At 39.2% G+C, this 20,891-nt stretch overlaps 1 protein-coding gene across 2 annotated transcripts in view; it reads right to left on the reverse strand.

The window, feature by feature from the left end:
- Nucleotides 1-20,891, reverse strand: part of SEC61A2 (SEC61 translocon subunit alpha 2) — a 31,642-nt gene that overhangs the window by 8,035 nt on the left and 2,716 nt on the right. For both annotated transcript variants that reach the window (XM_059711264.1, XM_059711265.1), the window contains exons 2-7: nucleotides 20,612-20,679; nucleotides 19,448-19,513; nucleotides 10,285-10,363; nucleotides 7,689-7,820; nucleotides 7,454-7,563; nucleotides 536-693 (exon numbers count right to left, since the gene is read on the reverse strand). In XM_059711264.1, the coding sequence (XP_059567247.1) occupies nucleotides 536-693; nucleotides 7,454-7,563; nucleotides 7,689-7,820; nucleotides 10,285-10,363; nucleotides 19,448-19,513; nucleotides 20,612-20,679 (613 nt within the window). The remainder of the gene's footprint in view (nucleotides 1-535; nucleotides 694-7,453; nucleotides 7,564-7,688; nucleotides 7,821-10,284; nucleotides 10,364-19,447; nucleotides 19,514-20,611; nucleotides 20,680-20,891) is intronic.

Here is a 20,891-nt window from a genome sequence, read left to right on the forward strand (position 1 = left end):
TAAACCATTGTTGCTATTTTCTTAAGGCTGGGATTAGTTTAGATGTTAACCCTTACAAATCTAGGATGGCATTTTGAGAGAAGTGGAAATGGGTAAGGGGAAAGAGTAGAAATATTTCAAAATTTAGGTGCGAATACCAAGCCAAGTAGAATAGCAGCAAAAGTATTAGTGCTCCCTGATGATACAAAGAATAACAGTTTTTTCATCTGAAAAATCCTAATCCACTACCTTTTGATCCCCCTAGCAATGCTAAAATTGGTCAAATTCATGAGTTCTGCAGCAATGGCTTAAGCAAATAAAAATTTTCAAATGCTTGGGACCACTGAAATTTGAATAAGCAGAGGCTAAAATGTAGATATTCTTTTTGAAGTAATATTTCAGACTCCACAAATCTCTGCTAATAATTTTGAATAATTAGCATCAATTGTCCGCTGGAACAGTAAACCTAGATATCTACAGGCATGTACTGCTCCATCACGTGTTACTTTTCAACACACATCCAGCAACACTCGTGCAGTCGCAGTCACTGTGTGAGGTACCTCTGCCAGTGTTAATAGTAGTGGGACTAAAGGCCTTCCAGACAATGGTTTCACAGATGTTGGTGGCAATAAAGAGGGAAATACCAGACCCCAGGCCGTAACCCTTCTGTAGCAGCTCATCTAACAGCAGCACAATCAAACCAGCAACAAACAACTGTGGGGAAAGAAATGCAAGTAAGCGGAAGCAAGAAACAACTCAAAAAAGGGGAAGACAAGCACCAGTGACTACTTTCAAAGTATGGGCATGTCTAACACATTCAAACCTAATGATTACAATATCACTATTATGATTCTGCATCTTTTAACCCACTTTGATTTAATCAGAAGCTAATCCTGAAAATCGGATGATTAGAAACATTGCTATGTTGTATAGTAGCCATTTCAACTTTTAAAATAGATGTTACCATCAGAACAGTTTCCCTTACAATAAGGGAAATAAGGCTTATTCCCTTAAATAAGGCTTATTGAAAAGCACACTATAAAACAAAAATCTTCACAGTTGTAGAATTTATGACAGCAAGAAACTGAGTACATCCCAGATATCTCCAAGCAAGTGAAAGGCCAAATGAATTATGGTGTAACAAGATGCAATTGCACACTGCCATGAAAGGAAAAGTATGTGAACTATGTTGATACATTTTTTAAATATTATATATAATATTGTATATATTGTGTACTTATTATATATCTATGGAATAAGTAAAAAGGTGAAGCACAAATTAATACATACACAGATTATAACAATGCAAAAATGCATTCTATACATACAGTGACAAAGATTGAATGTAAATTTCAAGATAGTTAAGAGTTCATAGGTTCCTAAGTTCGTAACTTTTTTTAAAAAATGAAAGCATGCTAACTTTAATTTATGTGAAAATGGAAATTCTTAATTTTCCTCTTGGATAAGACATTTCTGTAAAAGTATATACCAATTAAAAATAAGCCCTAGAGCCTGGCCAGTGTGGCTCACTTGGTTAAGCATCATCACAAGCTCCAGGAGGTCACCAGTTCAATTCCAGGTCAGGGTACATGCCCGGGTTGGAGCTCGATCCCCAGTAGAGGGCATGCAGGAGGCAGCCAATGGATGTTTCTCTCTCATAGATGTTTCGTACTCTCTCCCCCTCCCTGAAATCAATAAAAACATATCTTAGAAATAATAATAATAAGCCCTAGACTTAGAAGTGACCTTGACCTGCACTTCAGTAACCTGATCAATCAAGGAAGAAAATACACTTCTATACCCTCCCACCCCCATCTCATGCCTGTCCCCACTATAAAGACACCCTCTTACAGAAGCTAAGGAAATGTCACTTCTGTGAAGCATCTCTGAAGCATCCCCCCTCATTACTTACCCAGTTCCCTAATATCCCCATTAGAAGAGAGAGCAAACTACAGTACCCCATATTAAGCATGCTTACCTTACACAGGGTTTATTTATTTTCCTTAACTGTCATTTCAATGGTTATACAGAGCCTAACTTGTCTATTGACAGTCTTTTAGTTTAACTTTCAATGGACTGGAAAAATAGTACAATTCTCAAAACTTCTAAGTGAGCTCATGAATCCTTTACTTTTGACATTTTGACAAGACAAAAGAAGTTAGGATTTATTACTGAGATTTTATTTTTACCACAATTATGTAATAAACTAGGGGCCCGGTGCACGAAATTCGTGCACTGGGTGTGGGGGGGGGGGGGAGTGTCCCTCAGCCCAGCCTGCCCCCTCTCACATACTGGGAGCCCTCAGGCGTTGACCCCCATCACCCTCCAATCGCAGGATCGGCCCCTTACCCAGGCCTGACGCCTCTGACAGAGGTGTCAGGCCTGGGCAGGGGACCCTCATTTCCCCCCATCACTGGTTCTGCCCCCAGCCCAGGCCTGATGCCTCTGGCCCAGGCGTCCGGCCGGGGCAGGGGACCCCCAGACCCCTCCGATTGCTGGCTCTGCCCCTTGCCCAGGCCTGATGCCTCAGCCAGAGGCGTAGACCCCCATCACCCTCTGATCACCTGATCAGCCCCTTGACCAGGCCTGACGCCTCCGCCAGAGGTGTCAGGCTTAGACAGGGGACCCCCATCTCCCCCCGATCACTGGCTCTGGCCCCCGCCCAGGCCTGAGGCCTCTGGCCCAGGAATCATGCCTGGGCAGGGGACCCCCATCTCCCTCTGATCGCTTGCTCCACCCTCCGCCCAAGCCTGATGCCTCTGACCCAGGCTTCAGGCCTGGGCAAGGGGACCATCATATCCCCCAATCCCCGGCTCCGCCCCCCGCCCAGGCCTGATGCCTCAGCCAGAGGAGTTGACCCTCATCACCCTCCGATCACCAATCACCGGATCGGCCCCTTCACCAGGCCTGAGGCCTCCGGCAGAGGTGTCAGGCCTGGGCAGGGGACCCCCAGCTCCCCGCGGTTGCAGGCTCCGCCCCTGCCCAGGCCTAACGCCTCTGGCTGAGGCGTCCGGCTCAGGCAGCGGGGACCCGCAGCTGCAGCGGCCCCGCGATCATGGGCTCCGCTTTAGGCCCAGGCAAGGGGCCCCTAGCTCCCGGGACTGCCAGCTTCGACCGTGTCCAGCTCCCATCGCTGGCTCCACCCCTACTTCCTGCTATCACTGGCCAGGGCGGAAAAGGCGCCTGATTCTCTGATCATGGCTGGGGGGCAGGGCAAAGGCGGCCCCAGGGCCGCCTTTGTCCTGCCCCCCAGCTCTTAGCTCCCCCCTGGGTTTCCGATCACTGTCAGTGGCAGGGGGCTTCTTCCTGCTTTCCCTTTCACCTCCCTGCATTGTGCCTACATATGCAAATTAACCGCCATCTTGTTGGCAGTTAACTGCCAATCTTAGTTGGCAGTTAATTTGCATATAGCCCTGATTAGCCAATGAAAAGGGTTTCGTCGTACGCCAATTACCATTTTTCTCTTTTATTAGTGTAGATACTCCCAATCATACAGAAACCCAACCCTGTGCAAAGAATAAGAGCTGTCCACAAACTAATAGCCAATCAAAAGCATTATCATGGGCTTCTGACTAAATGACTAATTGAATAACCTGTCCAGAATCACATGGACAACTCTGAATCAACTGTAATTCAAACCACCTGTTCAGACCAATGTTCATCAGTTTATAGAATGATTTGTGTATATCCTATGAAAATAAAAACTCATTTTTCTAACTGGAGAAAGGCTTTATAGAAAAACCTAAATGAGAAATGGTTTCTATAATTAAAGAAGATAAAAGATGGTAAAAAGCATACATGCCCGAGAGGAATTAGACACCAGGAAGTTAGAGCATCTCACTGACTAAAACGGTGATAAGAACTGAATACTAACTGAATGCCTTTGTAGATGTACAATCAATATGAATCACAAAGCAGGCATAAAACTAACACTGTACATTTCAACCCTACAGATGCATTCACGCACAAACAACTCAGTTTGACAAAATAACACTTATGTTTACAATGTGCCATGCACACTGATAGTTTCAATTCTTTTTTAATTTTAATCAAGACATATTATTTAGATTTCTAAACTCACTAATTGAAAGACACTGACCATGTGAATGAAACAAGAATAACTGAGAAATATCTTATATAAGAACATGCAAACAGTTTTTAAACCTATGTTTCTAGGTAGAAACACATTGATCCAATCATATCTCTTCAAGGTACCCAGACATTTTCTTTTTTTAAAAAAATGTATTTTATTGATTTTTTACCGAGAAGAAGGGAAAGGGATAAAGAGTTAGAAATATCAATGAGAGAGAAACATCGATCAGCTGCCTCCTGCACACTCCCTACTGGGGATGTGCCCACAGCCAAGGTACATGCCCTTGACCGGAATCGAACCTAGGACCCTTGAGTCCGAAGACTGCTGCTCTATTCACTGAGCCAAACCGGTCAGAGCCCCACACATTTTCAATGTTAGCAATGCCTTAAAAAGAAGCAAATAGGTCATTACCCACTGATGATTAAGTAAACATGACATATTCTCTATACTTAACACTAGAAGAATTTACCATAACACAAATAAATATCTGTGTTCCAGAATTTATGTAACAAATATATATGCACTGAATTTGTTTTATTCCTAGAACATAATTATTCCTGGATTTGTAATACTGATAAAAAATTAAAATAGCTTAATTCCATTTAATATCAATTTAAATCTGTAACTAACACTTTAAGAAGTCTATACTTTTATCTAACTAACCCAGAACTGATCAGCTGAGGTTCCGTAAAAGTCTAAATCTAACCTCAGTAAAACACTAGAAAAATTTTACTGATACACAATGTTAAGAGCTAGATGCCAATTCTGGGTATCTTTTAAAAATCAGGATTATTCTAACCTATGGGTTACGTAAAGCAAATGCTAAAAAATAAAAGAAACATAAATCAACAATTAGTATATCAATATCCTCAACAATGCCAAAAGCATATGAAGAAATTTTAAGCGCTGAAATATTAAATTCAGTTTTCAGACAACCTTATCTTTCTATCCATTCCAACTTTTCTTCCTCCAATTCCCAAAGGCTATAAATTTGCCAATCAAGAGTTTTTTAAATGGAGAAATAATGACAGTTATTCTTTAAAAAAATGTACTTTATACCAAATCGAAACACACAGGGGCTCAGAAAACTACCAAAGACTCTGATTAAAAATTCCTCCCCCTCCCTAACTGGTTTGGCTCAGTGGCTAGAGCGTCGGCCTGCGGACTGAAAGGTCCCAGGTTCGATTCCGGTCAAGGTCATGTACCTTGGTGGCGGGCACATCCCCAGTAGGAGGTGTGCAGGAGGCAGCTGATCAATGTTTCTCTCTCATTGATGTTTCTAACTCTCTCTCCCCCTTCCTCTCTGTAAAAAAAAATAATAATAAAATAAAATAAAATATATTTTTTTAAAAAAATTCCTCCCCTGTGCCTGGACAGTGTGGCTTGGTGATTGAGCTTCAACCCAGGAACCAAGAGGTCACTGGTTCAATTCCCAGTCAGGGGGACATGCCCAGGTTGCAGGCTCTATTCCCCATAGGGGGCATGCAGGAGGCAGCCCATATCTCATGTGTCTCTGTCATTGACGTTTCTTTCTCTTTTTTAAAAATATTTTTGTACTGATTTCAGAGAGAAAGGGAGAGGGAGAGACAGAAACATCAATGATGTGAGAGAATCATTGATCGGCTTCTTCCTGCACACCCCTATGAAGATTGAGCCTACAACCCAGGCATGTGCCCTTAACCGGAATTGAATCCAGGACCCTTCAGTCCACAGTCCAACACTCTATCCACTGTGCCAAAACAGCTACAGCATGTCACTGATGTTTCTATCTATCTCTGGAAATAAAAACGTATTTTTTAAAATTCCTCCCTTGTCAAGAGACAAAAAAAGCCCTCCCTACTTGTTGTTGTTTGTTTGTTTTAAGCAACTAAGAACAACCTAAATTTATTAGCTCATAGTTCTGTAGGTCAGAAGCTTGAGCAAGCTCAACTGGGTTCTTTGCTTTGTCTCCCAACGTTGACATGAAAGCATTAGTTTAGCCAAGGCTCTTAGCTAGATGGTCTAGGAAAAAATCCAAGTCAAGCTCATTCAGAATGAGGTCAAAATCCAGTTCCTTGTGGATTGTAGGTCTGAAGTATACCCGTTTTCTCCCTGGCTGTCATCCAAGGACTACTGTATTCCCAGAGCCACCTGCATTCTTTCTCATGTAGCCTCTTCCATCTTCATGGCAGAGGGGCAAGTCTTTCTCAAGCTTTAAATCTGACTTTCTCTTCTGCTCCATCCCTATTGTTACTGATGCCAATAAATACCTGAACAATCTCTCTCCTTGTTCTGAATCATGCTAACTAAATAATTATCTTATTATGATCTTCCTAAATAAAAAAGAATTATTAAAAAAAGAATGGTCAACCATGCCAGTCTGAGATGGTCATATTTCTTAATACAAATATTTGTAAACTAGTATTTTGATTTTATTTACAACTATTTTTCTAACCTTGATTCTTTTGACCATTAGAAAAACTTTCCTGAATTAATCCTAATTTCACAGAGTGAGCAAGAAGAGGCATTTCCAAGATAAGCAGAACTCTAGATGCCCAGTGTTTAATTTAAACAAACTTCTTTTCAAAAGTCAATAAATAACTACATATTTTAAGTACAATCCATTTGAGCAACTTCTCTAAATGATTTTTAAGGATTGTACATTACAGAAATATCTACCAAACTTTATATACTTTAAGATACTTAGTGAAGGATTAAATTAATGTTGGCCTTCAAAAATTCCATTCCAAAGGATCCATTTTAAAAATTCTTAGAATACATGTATGAGTATTAATATAGTATTTCACTGATTCAAAGATATTAAACTATGATACAACTTATTACAAAAAAAATTGATTCTCTACTTAAAAATGTTATTTTAGATTTAGATACAGATGTTTATCATCTAGCTTGCTCTTTCTGTGTCTTTGTGTACACACAATAACTTTTCATTTCAGTAACAAATCACAGCAGTTTTGGAATACATTTTAAAATGCAATTAAAGTAAAAAATATCAAAAATTGACGTGATGACATGAACAGCTATGATCAAGTTGACACCCATGTAGGAAAAGACAATCAGAACTGCCACCTGGCTGAGTGCAATTGTAAGACACTATCACAACTGTAAGAAAACATCCTCATTTCAGAGACATCACAATGTGAAAAATGTGCATCTTAGAATCAATGAAATAGAGTTGATCCATAATTCAATATATTATGCAGCTATAAGGCTATCAGAATTTTAAATTTTCACATCAACATGATACATGTCACTTCAATTATCAAAATATTCTATAATTCAAAAGTAAGAAAATGAATATTATCAATCACCTAAAGACTTGTTAGAAAAAAAGGGATGAAACTGTTTTGTTATCTGCATGTAAAAAATGGGATTTCTCACCTGAATAATGATAAGGAGGCAGATTCCAGCACCCATTTCAGCAGGATCCCCATACATGCCTGTCATGACATATACAATGGCTTGCCCAATGGTAATGATCATACCAAATACTGACAAAAATTGAGGAAAAAAAGAGTACATGTTACAACCACAGACAGAAAAGACTATAGGAAAAAAAAAAAAAATCTTTACCACAAAATTTCCAAATTTGAAATTTAATTTTATTAATGCTCACATTTTTGGGCTCCATTAAATAAAGCTCTGTCTTTGGGTGTATCTCCAACTTCAATGATTTTGGCTCCAGCTAACAACTGCATAATCAAACCAGATGTTACAATTGGGGAGATACCCAATTCCATTAAAGTTCCTATAAAGGAAGGGGAAAGAAGTAAATACTATACACAATGCAGATTACTTTAGAAGTGTCCCAGTCCTTAATTACGCCTATAGAAATATATGCTTAAATGTTAACAAGCAAATTTTCATTTCTTAAACATTAAATTACTTAAAAAAAAACCTCTATTAACACAACCTTCAACAATCCATTAAATAAAAATTACTATAAATACTAAATACAAATTTCTATAAATTCTAAACTTAAAATGTTAAAGAAATCTGTTGAAAGAAATCTTCCAAGATTTCCGTCCAAATTATTATTTTTAGAATGTATGCTAAACATTTTATTTTATTTTTTAAGACATTTTTTATTGATTTCAGAGAGGAAGGGGCAGAGAGAGATAGAAACATCAATGATGAGAGAGAATCATTGATCAGCTGCCTCCTGCATGCCCCCTACTAGGGATCGAGCCTGCAACCCGGTCATGTGCCCTTGACCAGAATCAAATCCAGAACCCTTCTTTCCATAGGCCAACACTCTATCCACTGAGACAAACTTCATAGGGCTAAACATTTTATTTTAATGCAAATTAAAAATTACAGCCCTGATCAGCCTGGACCACAGGGTTGGGGTTCCATTCCCAGTCAAGGTCACATACCTTGGTTGCAGGTTCCCAAGCCCCAGCAGGGTGTGTTCAGGAGGCAACCAACCAATGTGTTTCTTTCACATAGGTGTGTGTTTCTTTTTCTCTTTCTCTTTCTCTCTCTCTCTCTCTCTCTCTCTCCACCCCCGCTCTCCCTTCAATCTCTTTCTCCCCGCTCCCTCCTTTCCACTCTCTCTAGAAATCAATGGAAAAAATATCCTCAGGTGAGGATCTAAAAAAAAAAAAATTATACATCAAGCCCCAAAATTACACACCAAGCTAAAAAAAAAAAAAAAAAGATTTCTGACTCTGCCCAGCAGCGTCAACCCATGAACCAGGTCATGATTTGATTCCTGGTCAGGGCACATGCCTGGGTTGTGGGTTCGATCCCCAATAGGAGGCCAGGCAGGAGGCAGCTGATAAATGATTCTTTCTCATCACTGATGTTTCTCTTTCTAAAATCAATAAAAATATTAAAGAAAAGATTTATGACTCTTATGCAATATCTAAAATTACATATAACATTATCTAAAACTACATTGTAGAATATCTAGTGGCATGAAAAATGATCTTGACACAGTGCACTGGGGGAAAAAAACACAAATATATAGAAAAAAATGAAAAAAAAAACCACAGAGAAAGCTCTAGACCAGGGGTGGGCAAACTTTTTGACTCGAGGGCCACAATGGGTTCTTAAACTGGACCAGAGGGCCGGAACAAAAGCATGGATGGAGTGTTTGTGTGAACTAATATAAATTCAAAGTAAACATCATTACGTAAAAGGGTACGGTCTTTTTTTTTTTTTTTAGTTTTATTCATTTCAAACGGGCTGGATCCGGCCCGCGGGCCGTAGTTTGCCCACGGCTGCTCTAGACAGTGATAATCACTCCATTCTCTGTGTACTTCAATACTCTGTAACATAGTTCTAAAATTAGAATAAACACATGGTTCTATAATTATTTACATACTAGAGGCCCAGTGCACAAATTTGTGCACGGGTGGGGTCCCTCGGCCTGGCCGGTGATCAGGGCTGATTGGACTGGCCAGCTGAGGAGAGGGACCGCAGGAGGTTGGCTGGCCGTGGAAAGTTGGCTGTGGGAGCACACTGACCACCAGGCTTTTATTATGTGATTAGGCTTTCATATATATACTAGAGGCCTGCTGCACAGATTTGTGCACGGGTGGGGTCCTTCAGCCCAGCCAGCCGGGGAGGTTGGCCGGCTGCCGGCCGTGGGAGGTTGGCTGTGGGAACGCACTGACAATCAGGGGGCAGCTCTTGCGTTGAACATCTCCCCCTCGTGGTCAGTGCATGTCCTAGTGACCAGTTGTTCAGTCATAATGGTTGCTTAGGCTTTTATATATACAGACTAGAGGCCCAGTGCATGAAATTCGTGCACAGGTAGTGTCTCTAGCAGCTGCCAGCTGCTGGCCAGGACCTCCCTTCACCCAGCTGCCTGCCACTGTCCGGGGCCTCCCTTCCTGCAATTGGCCGGCCAGCTCCGCCCCCTGGTCGAACTCCCAATCAAGGGGACAATTTGCATATTAGGCTTTTATTATATAGGATAGATAGACTAGAGGCCCGATGCACGAAATTCATGCACTGATCACCAATGGTCAGCTCCTGCATTGAGCGTCTGTCCCCTGGTGGTCAGTGCGCAGACACAGCAACCGGTCGTTCCACTGTTTAGTCAATTTGTGTATTAGCCTTTTATCATATAGGATGGTCTCTTCTCCCAGGCAATGTTTCTTTTATCATATCCTCCCACTCCTTGTAAACTCAAAAAACATTTTCCACAATTTCAGGTCTACTTGATGTTAGTAGTATGGAGGCAAAAGAAAAAAAGTACATACCTCTGTTGGATGCAAGAATAACTCTCATCCAGTAGAAAGGATCTGCAGAATCTGATGACATGATTCCAAATAGTGGTATCTATAATATAACAGAAAACATTTTATAAAAGTGTATTATATAAATTAAGTCTGACCTTATTTTGTAACTCACCACTTAATGTTTGCAGTACTTTTTTAAAATATATTTTTATTGATTTCAGAGAGAGAGGGAGAGTAAGAGAGAGATAGAAACATCAAAAATGAGAGAGAATCGCTGATTGGCTACTTCCTGCACACCCTCTATTGGGTATCAAGGCCCACAACCTGGGCATGTACCCTGCCTGGGGAATCAAACCATGACCTCCTGGTTCATAGCTCAACGCTAACCAGCAAGCCACACCAGCTGGGCAGCAATACTTTATAAAACTTGTGATTTATGATTTCTCATGTTCTTTAACAAAACAAACATACCTTTAAGACAGTTTTTTAATGAAAATAAAAATAACAGAAATCATTACTTACAGCATTTCACAAGTAAATTCTCCTATCAGTATGAAGATCTGTTGCATAACAATGCAAATATACTTAACACTACTGAACTCTATGCTTAAAAATGGTTAAGATAGTAAATTTTGTGTTTAACATAATTTAAAAAAATGCTATCAGTGCCAGCCCAGTGTGGCTCAGTAGTTGAGTGGAGAACTATGAACCAGGAAGTCGATTCCAGGTCAGGGCATATGCCTGGATTGCAGGCTCAATCCCCAGTGCGGGGCATGTAGGATGCAGCTAATCAGTGATTCTCTCTTATCAATGATGTTTCTGTCTGTCTCTCCCTCCCCTTTCTTCTCGAAAATCAATATATAGATATAGATATAGATATATAGATATAGATATAGATATAGATATAGATATAGATATAGATATAGATATAGATATAGATATAGATATGGATATAGATATAGATATGGATATATATATAGATATGGATATATATATAGATATATAGATATATATAATTTTTTTTTAAATACTATCAGTAAATTGTAGGATATACTTACCTAGTCACATAATAATTTTGCAAAGCTATGGGTATTAATGTCAGCCAAGGCTACACTCCAAATTAAGACTGAAGGTGATGTGTACAGTAGAAAATTATGCAACCACTAAAGATTGTACTTAGGAAGTTTGTAACAGAATAAGAAAGTGCTTATGTCTCAATACTAAGTATAAAACAGTGGTTCTCAATCTGGGGCAATTTTGCTCCCTGCCCCTGTCCCCCGGGGAATGTCTAACAATATCTGAAGACATTTTTGGCTATCACAACTTTAAGGAAGATGCTACTGGCATCTAGTAGGTAGAGGTCAGGAATGCTGCCAAGGCACAGAACAGCCCTCCAACAACAAATGCTTATCCAACCTAAAATTTACTCCCATTGTTGAGAAACCCTGTTAGATAAAAAGAAAGGCACAAAATTGCATAGGATAAAAATTCAGAACATGAAAAATAGACATAAAAGGTAACAAGGTGTAAATATTTTTTTATATCCTAAACACTGATTATTTGTAGGTAGTGAAATTATGGTGGACCTTTTCTTCTTTATTCTTTTCAGTATTTATCAAATTTTCTAAAGAAAGCACATAATGCTTCTGATCATATGACCCATGTTTAGGACCAGCACTGGGCCATACCCCCTTGCCCATCATGTGGGGATCAGACACAAAGAAAAATACATTTCCAGTTTTCAAAAACCTTCTCTATATGAAGCTGTTGTTTTTTTTAAATTTACAATCAGCTTCTGGTCAAGATGGCAGTATAAGTAAACACAGTACTTACATCCTCCGACAACCACATCAAAATTGCAATTAAAATACAGAGCAACCATCACTCAGAACCACCTAAAACTTAGCTAAATAAAAGTCCTACAATTAGGGATTTAAAGCAGCAGCCACATGAGACTAGTAGGAGGGGCCTAACAAGGAACTGCCTGGCTCCATGCCCACATGTGGAAGATAAATATCAGGAGGAATATCTTGGCTGCAGTGGTCACAGAGTTCCCCCTGAGGAGCAAAGGGTCCCAGCCCCACACCAGGCCCTCACATCCAGGGTTCCAGTCCCGGGAAGAGAAACCCCCATAACTTCTGGCTGTAAAAGCCAATGAGAATTGAGGCTGAGAGGAAAGGTTGCTGGAATCCCAGGAAGTTCCTTGTAAAGGGCCTACACACAGACTTATTACTCTGACTCACTCCCTCTGAGATTCAGCACTGGGATAGCAACTCAAAAGGTACCAAGGACATAGAGGGAGGAACTGAAGTGTCTGGTATTGGGGCAAAAGCGGAGGGGAGAGGGGGCTTTCTCCCAGACAAAATGCTGGCAGAGGCTACTGTTCTTCTGATGAGCCCTCCCCTCACAAAGATGGCAAGCAGGCACCATATCTGAGTTTCCATCAACCTGGCTCACACTATTCCCCCTGCCCTGGTGAATCCCTGACACTCCTCCCCACCAAATTTGCAGGGCCAACCAAACTGTTTCCAGCAGCTTTTTCATATAAATGGCCTGTACTGGCACACAATTAAGACTTTTCTAAAATCTCTCAAACAAGCAGCATCTGGTCTAAGTATGCCCCACACCTCTTGCTAAGTGGCCCCAGATGCAGAAATACCAGCAGCTGGCCTTAGTTCACAGCCTCGCTTTATTGGGTACCTCCAAGCCCAGCACAAGTAAAAGCCATCTTCAGATCACTTTACAGCTCAGGGGTGGGCAAACTTTTTGACTCGAGGGCCACAATGGGTTCTTAAACTGGACTGGAGGGCCGGAACAAAAGCATGGATGGAGTGTTTGTGTGAACTAATATAAATTCAAAGTAAACATCATTACATAAAAAGGTACGGTCTTTTTTTTTTAGTTTTATTCATTTCAAACGGGCTGGATCCGGCCCGCGGGCCGTAGTTTGCCCATGGCTGATATAGCTCATGCTAGATGGCCCTGGTCACAACACAGGTGGCAGATGACTTTGGCCTTCACCTCCCAGGAGACCCCAGAGCCAGTGCACTCTATTGACAGCTTCATACCACACTGAAGCACTACCAAACCACCTCCACAACAACACACTCAAGGGGCGAACACAATGGGCACTAGAGCCCCTCTGAAGTAAGTCCTGCTCTCTGGGATAGGCCCTTGCACAGCTCATCCTCCACTGGTAAATCCCTTCCATTGACATTCCAACAACCATGAAGGCTCAACTATGGGAAGGTGTACAAAGCCCACTGGGGAGGGGGGTTGGCACACTTGGACAGCTTGGGTGACTGGGAAGGCTGTGCCACTTGACACTACAGGACACCTAGTACATTAGGCCACTCTACCAAGCCCAGGAGACATAGCAGCTATACCTAGTACATAGAAACCAACACAGGAGGCTGCCAAAATGAGTAAACAAAAAAAAACATGTGCCCAAATGAAAGAACAGAACAAAACTCCGGAAAAAGAATTAAAATGAACGTCAACCCATGAGCCAGAGGTCACAGTTCGATTCCCAGTCAGGACATGTGCCCAGGTTGCAGGCTTAATCCCCAGTAGGGGGAGTGCAGGAGGCAGCCGAACAATGATTCCCTCTCATCACTGATGTGTCTATCTCTCTCTCCCTTTCTCTCTGAAATAAAAAAATACGTATTTTTTAAAAAACACACAAAAAAAAACCCCCTGCAAATTAACAGTACCAAATAGTCCACATTACAATATTCCCTAAGTGGAAAATAGGTCACGCAAATTACTTTCCTTAATTGCATCTGATGAGACAGGCACTATACCTCCATTTTTAGACGCTATGTGGGATCTAACCTTCCTTCCTTTCCTGTAGTCAACAGTATTATTAAACTCAGTAATTATACAAATTACTCAGTATTGTACATGTACAGAATCTTGGGGCAAAAGCGGAGCTAGATGGCAACAGGAGCTATTTTCTATGACTCTCACAGTTGCAGAGTTCCAAACTTTTTACTATTACATATAATAATTGGTTTCAATTTGATAAAATACAATATAATACTTCAGAGAAACAAGAATTTAATGATTTAATGGAAACCCTGAACCAACCAGATGGACAAATAGAAAATTAGCAGTAGGAATTTCCAAAGGAGGTGGGAACTGAAAACCAAACAAGGTATTTCTGGGTTAAAATGGCAAGTTGCAATTAAACTACAGAACTTCCCTCCCTGACACAAGAAAACACATATTTAATAACATGTAAAATAATAAAAAGCTAAGGAAAACAAAATCCATAAAGCACCAAACAAGAAAAGGGATGATAAACCTGAAACAATGGTGGTCATGGGGGGGAAGAAAACAGCAGACAGTGGAGGAGCGTAGAGACTCAGAACAAAGCTGCTCCAACCATCATAAAGGGAAGGCAATAGAAGCTTCAGAATTCCCAATACATTTCAACTCCAGCCTGGAGAAGAGCAGGCTGCAGATATCTTTTTGCCTCCTTTGACTAGGAGGGCAGTAGAAACAGCTAAAAAGAAATGATGAGAGAAGTGGGCCTTGGGGCTTTCTCTCTCTGACAGGACTGACGATGATAGACCATACCTACTTGGGAATTGGGCAATGATCTAAAGTGGGGAATGAAACAGAGAGAGCCCTGCTCAGTCACATGGAGAGAATCCTCACAAAACACGGACAAAAATTTGAGGAGAGAGGGCAGAGCCAGGCAGCATTTACTGCACTCACTTCAGCTTATCACACCTCCCACCATTCCCTGGAATAAAGAAACAGGGTAGAAAAGGAAACACCAAACCCTGAAATTGTGGCTGAAAGGGAAATAAGCTGTTTGAGGTTCGAAAGAAAGAGAATCAAGAAATCACCACACTGAGCAGAACTGTCTAAACAGGAGAAAGTCAAAAAGATACAGCTTGGCCCAGCCAGCGTGGCTCAGTGGTTGGTTAAAAATCGACCTATGAACCATGAGATCACGGTTCGATTCCTGGTCAAAGTACATGCCTAGGTTGCAGGCTCGTACCAAATAGTACGAGCATAGAGGAAGCAGCCAATCAATGATTCTCTCTCATCAATGATGTTTCTTTCTCCCTCTCTCTTCCTCTCTGAAATCAGTAAAATAAAAAACTAAAAAACAATAGAGCTTGGCAACTATGTAAACATATTATGGAAAGAAAAATAAAGTAACATAAAATGCATAAATGTACTGCATGAAACCGTCATGGGAAATGTAACACTGTACTTAAAATACTTATAATTTAGCCCTTTACAGAAAAATGTTTGCTGACCTCTGGATTAGAAAGTTCACTACTATCAAGATGGTATTTCTCTCAAAATTGATCTATAAATTCAATGCAATACAAATCATAACCCCAGCAGTCTTTTTTATAGAAACTGATAAGCTGATTCTAAAAGCTATATGGAAATATGAAGAACCTAGAATTCTGAAAAAGAAGAACAAAGTAGAAGGACTATTATGACCGGATTATAGTACTTAGTATCAAGCTGCAGTAAACAAAATAGTGTGGCTACTGTAAAAATAGACATAAGTCAATGGTACAGAACAGACAGTACAGAAATAGATCCATCTGTATACGGTTAATTGATTTTCAACAAAGATGAAAATCAATACATCAGAAAAAGGATAGCCTTTTCAACAACTGGCTATCCATTCAGAAAAAAAAGTGAACCCCAACCTTACCTCATGTGATACACAAAAATTAACCAAAACATACAAGCTGAAACATAAGATATTTAGAAGAATACAAGAGAAAAATCTTGATGACCTTAGAAGAGGCAAAAATTTCTTAGCTAGGAAACAAAAACCATGAGCCATCAAAGAAAAAGATAACCTAAACATCATCAAAATTAAAAACTTCTGCTCTTCAAAAGATATTAAGAAAATGAAAAGGCAAGCCATTGACTAGCAGAAAATATTCACAATATATATATCTGACAAAGGACTTGTATACAAAATATATTTAAAATGTATATCATTCAATAAGGGGACAATAATCCAATTTTTTCAAGTGAGCAAGAGACTCAAAAAGAATAAATAGATAATTTAGGTGAAAATATCCTTGGATTAACAAAAAAAAAACTTCTATGTATTTCGATAGCTTTACAAAAGACAAACAAGTACCCAATAAGTACACAAGAAAGTTCCTCAATATTATTAGGGAAATGCAAATTACAACTTCAGTATCTTTTATAAGGGCAACACAAATTAAAACCACATCCAATGGAAGGGCTAATTTAAAATGCTTAACACATTGTATGCGGGAAACGTGTTTACACGTTTTACGTATTTATACGTTCTACCAGTGTAGTAGAGCGCGGGACACGTATTAATACGTTTTTTATAGACTAGCGGTAGAATGCGGGTAACATATAAATACGTAAAGTTATCGTAATTTTACTGAACGTTGCCATTTGCGCAAAAAATTAGCAAAAATGGCCCGTGCCACCTGTTAGCGTGCGATAAAAACTACCAGCAAACAATGTGTTAACAACAGCAAGAATAGGCAAAGATGCAGAGCAACTGGAACTCCTATACCTGGCTGGTAAGAATATAAATATGGGAGTGGAGGGGTGACCACTTGGAAAAGAATTTGACAGTTTCTTACAAAGTTGAACATATATTTACCATACAATCCAGCAATTCTATTCCTAGGTATTCATCCAAGAGAAATGTAAGCATGTCCACAAACGGTCTTGTTCATGAATATCTACAGCAAGTTATTTGCTATGACCAAAATGTGGAAACTACCCAAATGTCCAAGTGACTAGATGAACAAGTTGTGATACGGACATACAAAACATCACTAACAAATAAAAAGGAATATATCACTGCTATACCAACAATATGAATGAATCTCAAAAAGCTGATGATGATGTTAGCTACTAAGAATTAATACTGTATGATAACATTTATATCAAACTCTAGAAAAGATTAATCAAATTACAGGAACAGAAAACAAACCAGTGGTTGCCTGAGACTGGAGGTGAGGTAAGGCTTTTTGAGACAGGTTGCAGGGAACTTTCTGGAGTGATAGAAATGTTCTACGTCGACTGAGGTACTAAGTATGTGGGTATATGTTTGCCAAAGCTTTTCAAAATGTACACTTTAAAAAATGGGTGTATTTTACCATACATAAATTGTAACTTCATAAATCTGATTTTTTTTTTTAAAGAGAGGGAAGGGGAATTTCCAAGATGTTTGAAGTATATGATAGGGATATGGATGATTATGCTTTTATTCTTTGCACTTTTTTGCATTTTTAAAAAGTTCTCTCTCTCTGACCACCCAAATCAATTTTAAACTAAGTACGATAAAATAATGATCAAATTGTTTTGCTCTTCAAAAAAAAAAATATACTTGGCCCTAGCCCAGTGGTTGGCAAACTCATTAGTCAACAGAGCCAACTATCAACAGTACTGGCCGAAAACTGACTTCTGCGCATGGGCCATGAAGTTTCAATTGCACTGTACGTGTGTGCCCACATGTGGTATTTTGTGGAAGAGCCACACTCAAGGAGCCAAAGAGCCGCATGTGGCTCGCGAGCTACAGTTTGCCGACCACGACCCTAGCCGATTTGGCTCACTGGATAGAGCACTGGTCTGCAGACCAAAGGGTCCCAGGTTCAATTCCAGTCAAGGGCATGTACCTCAGTTGCAGGATCCTCCCTGGCCTGGGCTCTGGTCAGGACGCATGAAGGAGACAACCAATCAATGTGTTTCTCTCACATCGATATTTCTATCTTTCCCTCTCTCTTCCACTCTCTCTAAAAAATCAATGGAAAATATCCTTGGGTGAGGATTAAAATAAATATAAATATATAAATACTAGAGGCCCGATGCACAAAAGTTCATGCAAGAGTAGGCCTTCCTTCCCCTAGCTGCCAGCACCGGCTTCCCTCTGGCACCCAGGACCCGGGCTCCTTCCCTCCTCCGGCCACCCACAGGCACCTGGGACCTGGGCTGCTTCCCTCCTCCAGCCACCCTCAGGCACCGAGGACCCAAGCTGGCTTCCCTTGGGCATCCCACAGGCACCCGGGACCCGGGCTGATTTCCCCTCCGGCCCTGGCTTTGTCAGAAAGGGCGACCAGTCTGATTAGCATATTACCTTTTTATTATTATAGATTATTATTATAGTTAATATATAAAGCCATATATATATATATATATATATATATATATATATATATATATATATACATATATATATATATATATATATACATATATATATATATATATATATATACACACACACACACACACACACACACACACACACACACACACACACCATTTTTCCTCTAATTATTTTACTGCTTCTTAATACAATTTTTAAAAATGTCTTCTGCCCTAGCTGGTGTGGTGATTCAGTGGTTGGAGCATCCGCCTGAGCACCAAAGGGTCTCAGGTTTGATTCTGGATCAAGACACATACCGGGGTGCAGGTTCAATTCCCTGCCACCAGGGGTGGGGAGGGGGGGCAAGTACAGGAGGCAACCAATCAATGTGTCTCTTTCACATCAATGTCTCCCTCTCTCTCTCTAAAATTAGTTAATGGAAAAAATATTTTTTGGTGAGGATTAACAAAAAAAACTTGTATGTATTTCAATAGCTTTTCAAAATCCTCAAAAAGTTTTCACCTAAATTATTTATCTAAATCCTCACAACAACCCTGTGACATAGACAGGTCATATATTTCATGAACTTAATCTCTGAAGTAAAAATTTTTAAAGCATCACTGAATTTTATTAATTTATAAACACAGGAAATCCCTGGGATTCTAAAATTTGGCATTTTGGGATTTTTTAAATTAATACATGCTATCTACAACATGATAAAAGGCAAACAAAATGGAAAGAATATATATGTCTAATATATAAGTCAAAGGTTTAACACTTTCATATTTAAAACCTGTCATAAATCAGTAAGAAAAAAACTCAAGGGAAAAATGGGTAACTGAAAACTAAGAGGGGAAAAAAGAGAAAATGTTCAAACCCACTAATAAACCAAAAGAAATACAGAGTGAGACAAGACAACCATTTTCACTATCAACTCATTAAAAAAAATGCTCAAAATCATTCAGTATATTTTTTATCTAAAATAAGTTCTTCAGAATCTAACCAACCAAACCCATAGAACAAGAGTATACACATTTATTTAATAGTATGGTTACATACCTGACAACATACTAAGAAAATGAAGAGAGTTATAGCGGTCCATAGTACCTTCTCTCTAAACTGGATCTTACAACAAAAGATAAAGAATAGTCAATAAAAAACAAGAAAAAGCAAATATATAGCAAAAACCCGTATTAAAGCATAGCCAACATTCCCCATCATGACATGCTATTTTTAAGTCTTAAAATACTCTCACCCGAGTTAGCAGCAGCTAAAGCAAACAACTGAACTTCTCAAATATAACGTTTATTTTTTAAACATAATTTTATTATTTCAAGAATAATTTAAATACAGGTAGTCCCCAACACATTATAGCATGTTAACTAAAACTGAAAATGATGCAAAGCAAGACACAATCCAATATGCATGCATTTCAGTTATTCTAGTATTGTGCAAAGCTAGGACCCTGTGTAATATTATATGAACATCTATTTTTATAACATCAAATCAATGAAAAAGGAATATACTTCTAAATAAAAAAGTTTAACAAAAGTTTTACTTATCTCTTTTTATGTCCCTATGCCTGTTATTTTCATGAGAAATCGAAATTACAGTACAAGAGGAATGCCTGGGAACTGGCCAGTTTGGGATTAACAATATTTCTGGAATTGAAATACCCTATCTCCAAAAGCAGGCAATGATGGAAGAACAATTTGATGAAGTCATAATACCTTCCGAATGCATTCCTGTGATTTCTCTTTGCATTAAATGAATAAAAAAATGGAACGTATATACTTGCAAAGTTGTAATTCATTTATGTAAAACAGCTGTACTTATCAAAAGAGATAAGGCCATTCATAGAATGGCAGTGAATCATACCACCAGCAAGCAGAGCACATACCTCATACTACAGGAATTATAAAGATCGTTACAGACAGGGAAACATTATATCTTACCCAACACACAGGCCAAAAAAAAAAAAACCACTTGGTTTGGAAATGTTAGAACTTAAAGAACAATTATTTTTGAAACCACAAGATAAACTATCTAAACAGGTCTGTACTAGTTCTATTCACTTCATGCCTCTTGCAAGGAGGAGGAACAGGCAATATTTTTCCAAGTACAACCACACTAGGGTTGGGGAAAATAAATCAATCTTGCTAGTTTAGCAGAGTAAGTTTTTTACTTTAGTTACCTTCTATATTACTAAAATATTATACTTACTTTCCTTTCAGGTTTCTGAATTTCTGGTAGAACCGCACAGAAAGGTTTGATAACTTCTAAAAATTTGACTGTGGAAAAAAAAAAGAATAAATGTTCCTATTACATAGTTTTAAAAATATATATCTTTTTACAGAATCAAATGCAAATGTTCTCCAACTTGTAATGGCAATCCCTCCCATTCCCCACTCCCAAAATTAATCATAATGCTCTCCATTTCAAATATAGAAAGGAAGAGAAATAATTCTAGAGTAAAAAAAAAATCCAAAAGGTTTAAGGGCTC

This window comes from Myotis daubentonii, chromosome 1 (assembly GCF_963259705.1).
Source record: "Myotis daubentonii chromosome 1, mMyoDau2.1, whole genome shotgun sequence".
Taxonomy (NCBI): domain Eukaryota; kingdom Metazoa; phylum Chordata; class Mammalia; order Chiroptera; family Vespertilionidae; genus Myotis; species Myotis daubentonii.